Source organism: Gekko japonicus, unplaced genomic scaffold (genome assembly GCF_001447785.1).
Source record: "Gekko japonicus isolate JY-2015 unplaced genomic scaffold, Gekko_japonicus_V1.1 scaffold1609, whole genome shotgun sequence".
In the NCBI taxonomy this organism is placed as follows: domain Eukaryota; kingdom Metazoa; phylum Chordata; class Lepidosauria; order Squamata; family Gekkonidae; genus Gekko; species Gekko japonicus.
The window spans coordinates 301,472-312,248 of NW_015166469.1; the positions used below are offsets into that span (position 1 = coordinate 301,472).

Below are 10,777 nucleotides of genomic sequence, written 5' to 3' on the forward strand. Positions count from 1 at the left end.
CTTCATAGAACCGGTCCACTTCAGCCTCTTCTGCATCAGTGGTTGGGGCATAGACTTGGATTACTGTGATGTTGAATGGTTTGCCTTGGAATCGGACCGAAATCATTGTCATTTTTGAGATTGTATCCCAGTACTGACTTTTGCACTCTCTTATTGACTATAAAGGCCACACCCTTTTTTCTACGAGATTCCTGGCCACAGTAGTAGATATAATGGTCTTCTGAGTTAAATTCACCCATTTCTGTCCACTTTAGTTCACTGATTCCTAAGATATCGATGGTCAGTCTTGCCATCTCATTTTTGACCACGTCAAGCTTACCTTGATTAATAGATCCTACATTCCAGGTTCCTATGCAGTATTGTTCTTTGCAGCATTGGACTTTCCTTTCACCATCAGACACATCCACACCTGAGCATCCTTTTGGCTTTGGCCCAGCCACTTCACTCTTTCTGGGGTTACTTGTACTTGCCCTCTGCTCTTTCCCAGTAGCTTATTGGACACCTTCCGACCTGAGGGGCTCATCTTCGGCATCATATCTTTTTAGCCTTTTGATACTGTCCATGGGGTTTTCTTGGCAAAAATACTGGAGTGGGTTGCCATTTCCTTCTCCAGGGGATCACACTTGGTCTGAGTTCTCTGCTGTGGCCTGTCTGTCTTGGGTGGCCCTCCACGGCATAGCCCACAGCCTCATCGAACCACGCAAGCCCCCTCGCCATGACAAGGCAGTGATCCATGAGGGGGATTAAGAAAATACATAATGACAAAAAGATCAAACTGACAATGCTTAGTGCACCATAACTCTGCGGCCCTACTGGGGTCCCTGACCTCCAGGCTGGGAAATACTGGTGTACAGCATCATAGGAGTAACATGAGAAACACAATTATGAAAAGCACAGAAGGTGCAGTTTGAAAGTTTCTTGCTCAACTTGGGCAAGTAGCAGTTACACCAAGGACAGCAGAAATTTACAGAATGAAGCATTTCTGAACAGGAAGCATGCAAAAAGCACATTAATGAACAAGCCTAACCAAGAAATGAAAACCCAAAATGATGGTGGTGTTGCCAGCCTCCTCCTCACTTCATCCTGATACCCTCCCTCCTAGTCTGAATGTATGTACTGCATATGTAACACTGTGGGCAAGGCCCACAAGGTACGCAGAGAACATGGGGACCATCTGCTATATTTTGTGACTCACAAAGAACCTTGCAGCAGTGAACATAGCAGAGGATCTTGCAACAACCACCACAGCAAATGCTACCAAGGAAGCCTTTTGGGAAGAAATCAGGGAGTGCCAAAAGGACAACAGCAATTAAGCCAGGTTAGAAGACAAAGATGCATCTTCCTGTAGTGCAGGGGTGTCGAACTCATTTGGTATGAGGGCTAGATCTGACATAAAGGACATAAAGGAGACCTTGTTGGGCCGGGCTATGTGTGTCATAAATGTAATGCTAGGGAGCAGAGATATAAACTTTATAAAGGACACAAACACAAAAGGTCTTTTTTACTTAAAATAAAAACATGCTTAAAACATTAGCACTCTTGCAATATTTTGTTTATTTAACAGTTTCTGATAACTGACACTTCTTGCTCTGAATTATTACATCAAAATTTCTGTGCTCTTGCAATCTTGAGTATGCTGTTCAGGTGTGTATCTGTAAGCTGCAAACCTACAATGACACAGCAGCAGCAGCAGAACTGGAAAAAGCAGAAAACAGCCAGTTCCACTGCGGGCCTGATAGAAGCTCCCCAGGAGCCTGATCTGGCCCCCGGGCCACATGTTTGACACCGCTGCGTAGTGCCTTTTACATGACATGCAGTCACTGACCATTAACACCATTCGAATGGAACCTCCAATTCAAATCTTCCCATTCTCCTCAAAGCTCCTACCAAATATATTACTCAGCTTCATGTCTCCAGTTTTATAATCCTGAGTTATAATTCAATCAAAATATTCTAGTGCTGTTGCTCTTCCCTGGTACCATTTAGTCAGTTCTATAGTTTTCTCCTGATAAGCTGCCCAACTATCAAGTATTCCTTTATCCTCTGTTACAATATTTTGTTTCCTGAAAAGAACCCATTTTATGCTATCACCCCAAACCAGTATAACTAGCCAGGCTGTAGAGCCAATAATTGGAATCTAAACCTTGATACCAACTGAACTGCAACAGAGACACACACACTGGATCCCTCCTTCTTTCATCTGATTTCTTTGCAGAATAGGACAAGTAATTTTTGCTCTCCCTCTTTGATCTATTCCCCTTTCCAAACCACCCTTACACTTCACTTTGCTCCTCTCTACTCTTCAGACCCTCACATCTGGGAGACTGGACACCTCTTCTCCTCTGTCCTATTCCCCATTTCCCCACATGTACACTTTTAGCTCAAAGAGTAAATCCTGCTCCAATTTGGAGTAGCTCTGCTGAATGTTTGGTTGTTGCTGCTGTATTAGTTACAATAAGTAATTTGTCTGTACTTTGATTCAGTATCCCTAGCATATGCTTAGAATAAGTCCCCCCCACACACACACTATTGTACCAAATCCCTCAATAAACTCTATATTCCTTTTAAATCAGGTCTCTGTCATCTTTTTTCTACTGAAAACTTGCTACTCACAGCCACCTCTTAAGAACATAAGAACATAAGAGATGCCAATGTTGGATCAGGCCAAAGGCCCATCCAGTCCAACACTCTGTATCACACAGTGGCCAGAAATACCAGTGCCATCAGGAGGTCCACCAGTGGGGCCAGGACATTAGAAGCCCTCCCACTGTCTTATGGGCTTCTGGGCAGAGATGGAACTCCCAGCAGCAGCTGCTGTCATGCACATGTGGAGAGAGGTTCGGGGGGGGGATTAAAGACCCCCATCGATTTTGGTAAAGTTTTTAGATTTTTCTGCAACCCTGGGGGGCACCCTAAATTTGTGGGCAAATATTCCTTCTCTCCACCTGGCTCCAATTCATGGAATTCAGTATCCGCAGATGGAGCCAAGTTGGGAATTAGATATAGAACACAATGAGTAATAAAAAGGGTGATTACTATGTGTGTGTAATTTTATACAGCTGCGGACAAAACTTTCATAGTGAAAATTCAAAAATAGTTGAATATAATGACTATGGCCATTTTAAAGGAGTCTGAATTGGTATGGGGTGTCCAGTTCTAAAGGGGCTGAATATGCAGACAGGTTGGGTTGGTCTGACTCAGACAGTGAGCTGAAGTCACCTGTGAGGACAGAACATTCAATAGGTGGTTAAATACATAGGGCTGCTCAGTAGAAAGGATTATACCCAGACTTAAGTCAGAAACTAAAGAATGACACTGAAGCAGAAAAGGGTAGGCAGGCTCCAGATCAATGCTCCCTCTAAGCTGTGGAGTCTTGTGACCAAAAATTCTACTTTGTGAGCTACTGGCATTTAAGTTGTGAGCGAGCGATTTGGCTACTGCATAAATTAGTTTGCTACTTCCCAGGGAGTAGACTACTTGTTCCAAGTAGCTCCTAAGTCCAAGTGAGTTCTCATATCCCTCCTGCCATGTGCCTTGCTATCGCAGGTTCTGCTACCTCTCTAAAGAACAGAAAACCTTAAAGCTCCTTACCTTCAGCCTTGCATGCCAAGACTGCTGTGTTAACTGTAGGCAGGCATTTGGTCAGCTCTGGCAAGGGAAGGGCTGGGGGCTGTGAGGCCCCTGGCCAAGGGAAGTGACTCCTCAGGGGGATCCAGGTTGTAGGATGATATCTTAGAGGGTTCTAGCTCAGAGGGCTCTTGTCCATTTTTGGAGATTTTTGGTCAGTTTTGGAGATATTATCTGGCACTTCTCTGCCATCAAACTTCAGGGGCCTCCAATTTTTACTGGCATGGGAGTCTGTGTTTTGGTCACTGATGGAGGCTTGGGTCATGACAAGAGGGAAGGAAACAGATGATAATACATAAAATTGAAAAGTAACTTGCCTATGAAATCTAACACTGAAGTGACCAGAAAGGTCTTCTAACCCATCACACAGCTGACAAATGTGCCAGAACTTTAATTACTAATGGTATAAGTAAGCGTTTAATTTAAAAGCATTTTATGTCATTCCACACTTATTCTCCTTGATTTAATACTCACGGAAATACTGTATGCTGGCTCCAGTATCACTGGTACTGACATCTTCCCTTGAAGATTTAATTTGGTTAAATAAAATATCTTTTCTCCTAGAATCCTCTCTCTTTTCATACGGCGTACACTGTACAGTCTAAAGCGTACTGCATAATTCCCAATCATCTCAGATTCAATGTGATTAAATTTAAATGTCTCTGTGAAGACAGGGCATGGACCCCGCTGCATGCTGGTTTTTGCTCTCTGCTTCTTGATAGGAAGAAGAACCAGGTGTACTTGCCATGAACTTCCACTTGTTCTGTTATAAGTAGGAATGTCTGTGGCAGCTGTTACTGTTACCAGAAGCTTCTGTTCCTGCGAGTCATAGTCAAAAGTCACATCCAGAGTGCCATATTTAGCTTCTGGTTCAGGATCAAAAGATTTAGGGAGCTGTGACGATGATCCTCGAGCTGACACTTCCTAAATGAAACAGAAAGGAGAGGCTGTTACATATAGGTGCTCCGGTTTATATATCTATAACTATATTGATGCATTTTGGTAAAAACATACAATCATACACCTTTGTATTTGATACTAAAGTCATCCTCAAAATGCTTCTGCTAGCCTGGATAATCTGATGTGTTTGTTCATTTCACACACAAGATAATCAAATATTCAATGGAAAATAGTGGTTAAGTGTGCGGACTCTAATCTGGGAGAACCGGGTTTGATTCCCCACTCCTCCACTTGCACCTGCTGATGTGACCTTGGGTCAGTCACAAGCTCTGGCATAGCTGTCCTTGAAAAAGAGCAGTTTGTGTCAGAGTTCTCTCAGCCCCACCCACCTCACAGGGTGTCTGTTGTGGGGAGGGGGAGGGAAAGGAGTTTGTAAGCCGCTCTGAGACTCCAAGTGAAGGGCGGGGTATACATCCAATCTCTTCTCTTCTTCTTCCTCTTCTATTCAAGGGAGGACAACACGCTGACAACCAGCCGTGTGAAGAAAGATGCATTTACAGCTTGCCAAAATGACCAATCAGAAACGAGAAAGACAGGGATAAAAGAGTCAAAGCAGTATGAAACTAAACCTTTGAGCTGGAGTAGTTTTTGCAAAAGGTTGAAGCTGCAAGACAATGCTGGGGAGAAGGGGGGGTGGGGGATTAACAATGCAATCCTAAACAGAGTTACACTGTTCCAAGTTATATTGTTATTTCAGTTGACACCTATTTTCTTCTTCTTCATTACTGTTTTTACGACAAAAGTCATGAACAGCAAGCCATCACAGACTAAAAGGGAAGCCTAAGATTTGCTACATGGAAAGTTATTTTTTAATCTTCATCTCTTAGTAACCAAGAAGGTTTAGCTTCTAAAGAGATACAGTCCTGCTTAAGCAAAGGAAAAATCAATTCAGCTCTCAAATCTGAAAATTCAGGGCAATCCAAAAGAATATCATCTATAGAGTCAATTTGGTTAGTACCACATCAGAGTATGGAATACTATTAAATCTTCCTAACAGCACCACTGATGGCAGGACACTCAAATGGGCAAGCATAAATGCCCTTCTAATACTTTGAAAAAAATAGTTCAAACACATCGTTTGTTGGGGGAAGAATAACAACTGAAAAGGATGAACATAACTCTCTGTGCTCTAACCAGCATACTCTTTTAATCTAGATCCCTCAAATGTCTTTTAATTGACTGACTCAATTCACTACTACTCAAAGTTTCTATCACATTATTGTTAATGCCCAGACATGATAATTTAAATTCCAAGTATTTCTTCCAGTGATTTGTATGATTATCCAGCATAACTAATTCAAGAAGACCTGATTTTAAACTCTATTTCAATATCTTAATTTTCAGAGTAAATGCTCTACAACAAGACTTTGCTTCAAAAAACATCTCCCCAGACTCAGCTCTCAAAGCTTTTCCTGCCACACATCTCGTAGTTCCCAGGATATTGTGTAAAAATCTTAGTAATGCTCCATCAATATTATCTGCTGCCACACTAATCCAAACCCCTACAACATACAATAACTGCCTCTCAGCTCTCAAAGCTTTTCATGCCACACATCTTGTAGTTCCCAGGATATTGTGTAAAATCTTAGTAATGATCCATCAATATTATCTGCTGCCACACTAATCCAAACCCCTACAACATACAATAACTGTCCGAAAACGTTAGTATCAAATGCTTTAACCGCTGCAGAACATGCAAATTCCAAGAAAGATTCGCTGTATTTAAATTGTTCTGATTGCTCCATTGGCTGACCTGCTGCTGCCCACTTATATTTCCTTGTCCATCTTTTTTTGCTGAAGAGAAGGACCTTTGACTCAGAAACATTAATAGGCCCTTTTTTGGAAAAATACTCTGAAAAGGTGGCTAAACATTTACATAGGACAATCATGGATTTTGAGAGAAGAGCTGTTTCATCTTCATACAAAAGACACAGCAACTTAACATGAGCTAGATAAGGCAGATGGAATTCACTGGAATATAAGAACTTATATCACTGATATACAATTTAAATACCAGAGGAGCAAGACTATATCTTTGCTTCACTCATTTGTTTGATAAATAACTGCAGTCAGTTTACCAGATGGACCACATCTTACTTGAGCTGTAGGCCGATCGTATAATTGTTGAATCAAAAATGAGAGACACTTATCAATAGATTATTTCTTCAGCTTATCCCCTATCTTTGCCTTGGCACTGAGTCAAAGGCAGCTCTAAGATCCATAAAGGCCACAGCCAACATGCCATCCTTTGAGCTGGTATATTTGTCTATAATAAACTGAAGAGTATGGCAATGGTCAACTGTTCGAAATTCAACTTGCTTTTGTCCCAAAGTAACTTTGTCCTTTAGCCATAATAATAATTTCTTATAAAGCAGGGAAGGAAATAGCTTGCCCCACTAATAGTTACATTATCTATTGAATCACTTCAATCGACTTTGAAGGGTCTAACTCTGCTTAGGATTGCACTGTAAATTTGGCTGAACACATACATGACAAAACATTTCAGATTTTGGAGTGCAATTATATAGAAACTAATACCATGGCTTGGATCCAGCACCCTATTAATGAAGGTGGATTTCTGCCCAAGACCTCCCCATTCCCACAGCAGCCCAAAGTACCCCCTGAAATGCTATTCCTGGATTCTGCCCATAAAAACACTGTGCTGGATCCAAGACATATTTTTTTTTTACTTCCCTGCCTTTCTCCCCAATGGGAGAACATTTTCTTCTCCTCTATTTTATTCTAACGACAAGAAACCTGTGAGGTAGATTAGACTGAGACAAAGCGATCATCAAGCCAGCCTAGTATTAAATACATTTTTCATCTCTTTTCTCATGGATTGTACCCTCAAATAGGCAACAGTTTGTAATATTTTCTATCTAGGGATTAATTCAGGTGACCAATCACAGTAGTATTTTCTACATGGCAAGCAAATTCATTGTGCTAGAAATACAATAAGAGTGCTTGTATGCTGCATATTTATGTTCTCCAAGCACATTAATAATTGTGAGGAAGAATGAGTCATGCAAGTGTAGCAAAACTGCCTGTATCATTCATACAAAAGAAAACGTATTTATCTTTTTTAGAAATGTTAAGGATTCTAATCAAAAGCTTCTGTATGAAACATCAGTGCTTCAGTATAAAAAGAGCCCATATAACCGTTTCTATACCAGTAACTGCAAAGCTTCCTTTTTATAAATTGTACATACTGGTGAAGAAGAAAAGAGGATTGTGAAGAGAGGCCTGGTATCCAAAATGAAATACCACAGACAGCATTATAAAGAGCAAGATCATACAGAACAAGATCATTTTACCATATGTATTAGAATTTTGCCTCCTGGTAGAATTTTGGAGTTAGAACACATATTCTGAAATCTTGCAGCTTAGAGGCTCTACTCTGCTTAAGAGCTTCCCTTTTGGCCTCCAGCACAATTTTAAATCTCTAGGACTTCTGCTCCTTAAACATACACCTCACCTGCTTTCTTCTACATGTACCAAGCCACAAAAGGCTCTTTAAGATGATCCCAGATGGAGGCTTTGGTTCTTTTTGTGACTCACATGGGAATGAGAGGTTTAAAAAATCCTTTTGCCTGTGTCTCAACTAGAAATTGTAGAAACAATTCGTGAGGCCCACTTTTACGGCCAAACTAGACTCTAACACAGTAACCCCCAAAGTGGTGCTGAAAGCCTGTTAATTGGCTTCCAGGTGCCCACCTGCTTCTTTGACAAGGCTTCTTTCCCCCTAAACAAAAAAGGCTGGAGAGCTTAGGAGCAGAGCATGGGGATAGGAAGCGTTGCTTGACATAGTGATGTCACTTCTGGATGAAGACCCAGAAGTGGCATCACTGCATTACGCAACACCATCTCCCTCCTCATTTTTTCTCCTGCTGCTCCATTGAGCATTGGTAGAGCACAGGACTGGTGGGGCACTGGAGCACAAGGTGCTTCAGAAAAACCCTTTGTGTCAGCAGGAAGCACCCATTCAACAACAGCTACTGCCTTCACAGGAGGATACTTGCCTTGCAGCCTCCCAAATTTGTGATGGCCCCAGCACCCCATAACATTTTCTGACTACCCTCCATAGCAGCCATTTTATGGTGATACTCACTACCCATCGTTAAAATTCCAAAAGTGCTCATAGACTCAAAGTGATTGGGGACCCCTCCTGCAAAGCAACAGAGCAATTCTATTTCATTATATCCTGCACATTTTCAATACAACTGAAACATTATTTTATTACCTCTGGGCTAAGGACAGCGGTACTATCACTGGGCACATCTTCTTCGTATCCTTTGTTATGGAAACTTTCTATCTCATGGCCAGTACTTCCTTCACTTGGGCACTTATATGAACATCTTGGACTGTTGCTGCACTGAGAAAATTCACATTTGCTGTCCCCAACTTCAGAGGGTGTGCACGAAAGGTGCGGCGAGCCACTGTCATCTTGGTATGGTGGAGGTTGAAGTTCATCAAGAGGAGGTGTTTGTCTCATTCTCTGAATGCAGTTAGCTGTGAATAAATGACAGTCATCAGAGACTACCTCTCTGTAGTTGTCTGGCTGGATCATTAAAAATAGTATTTGATTAATCCATAATGCAAAATTGTCTACACAATCAGATGAAATCTAGACATGTGCACCCTGATCCAAAGTGTTTGGAATATGAAGTAGTGCCTTGTGCATACTCTCTCCAATATATATCCTCATCTCTTTATCACTGTATTCCTGCTCGATGCAGATTCTTTCTTTCTGCTGTCCTCCAAAGCCATCCATCTGCATCCAGTCCCAATGCTTGCCTGTCTCCTGTCAACCAGTAGCTCCTCTTTTAGGCTCATTTGCTAGGTCTCCTCAACAAGACTCTGAATGTACTTAGGATATGATCACCTGCCTGACTTCCCTGGTTTGCTGCCTTGGCCTCATCTGCCTCATTTAGATTCTGCTTGACTGCTGCAGCTGAGGCCAGGTCCTGTTCCTGATTCCGAAAGCAATCCTACAGTCTGTCTCAATCCAGATCTGATACTGCATAGACTATCAAGAACCCACTTCCCCACCAGTTAAATTTTCAAAAAGGTCTCTTAAATGAACTTTTATTTTAATATGACAATTAAAATATTTAATGGAGGATTACAGCATTGTTTGCATATGTGTAAGCGCCTATAAGTGTGGATATGTCTGTCCATTTACATATCTGTACAAAAATGTGTGCGTGCGTGTGTGCGTGCGTGCAGGAATGCGTGCATGCACCAAATGAGAATATATCATGCATCTCAGGAAATCATTTTAAAATCTTTTTATTGACTATAATATCTCCCTCACTCAATAATCAGGCAACACTTTAAAATATCAGCACTTTTAAAAGCTGCACGTATGATCTTAGAAGAGGCATTCTCCTTTATCTCACCCAGGAGGGAATGCCTCTTCAAAGATGGCAACCACCTGTGCAACATACATGCCTAATCTAAAAAATAAAGTTTGCTTTTTTGCTTCAAAACCAGTATTTCATTCATATGCAAATTTATGCAGCTTAATCAATTACTGAATGAAACCTCATAGTTAACTAACAATTTCTTTAATCAGGTGACAGCCCTAATATAGTATCTTACAAGTACAAACAAAAGAAACTCTGACAAGAAATAATCAGGTAGAATCATATACAGGAATGAATCCAAGAAAATACTGTGCATATGCCTTACAACAATATATGTTAAACCAGAAACACAGCCACACAAAGAGCAGAGCAGAAACAAATTAGGTTTCTCATCAGCAAAGATCTAACATAAAAGTCTTATGGCACCTTAATGACTAACACACCCATTTCTCTTTCTCTTTACTGACTGAGCTACTCTAGTAATGTGTTCTCTCCTTTGCCGAAGAACTCTGGCTGTCCCACCCTGTCACAGTATGATATTTTGGCTGTTGGCTCAGCCCAGGAACCTGTGGGAAGGATCAGGAGCCTGCTTTAACTTAAACAACTTAAAAGACACTTGAGGCATTTTGAAATTCAAAAATAACAAAATATTTTATTTAACAAAGAGGGGAAAGGTCAGATGAAATCAGGGGTTGAAATTTCTGAGGTAAAACCAGTACATGCACAGACTTCAGTTCTTATGCTTCAGGTTAATGAGAGTTTCTTAAGCTTTTCACAGTGACTTAAATCTTTATGTTGAGAGGCTTTTGTTCCAGTGTTTTCCA

At 41.1% G+C, this 10,777-nt stretch overlaps 1 protein-coding gene across 1 annotated transcript in view; it reads right to left on the minus strand.

Annotated features, from left to right (window-relative positions):
* Nucleotides 1–10,777, minus strand: part of SYT14 (synaptotagmin 14) — a 103,943-nt gene that overhangs the window by 35,840 nt on the left and 57,326 nt on the right. Inside the window, exons 3-4 of the mRNA XM_015412105.1 lie at nt 8,828–9,096; nt 4,102–4,551 (exon numbers count right to left, since the gene is read on the minus strand). Of these exons, the coding sequence (XP_015267591.1) occupies nt 4,102–4,551; nt 8,828–9,096 (719 nt within the window). The remainder of the gene's footprint in view (nt 1–4,101; nt 4,552–8,827; nt 9,097–10,777) is intronic.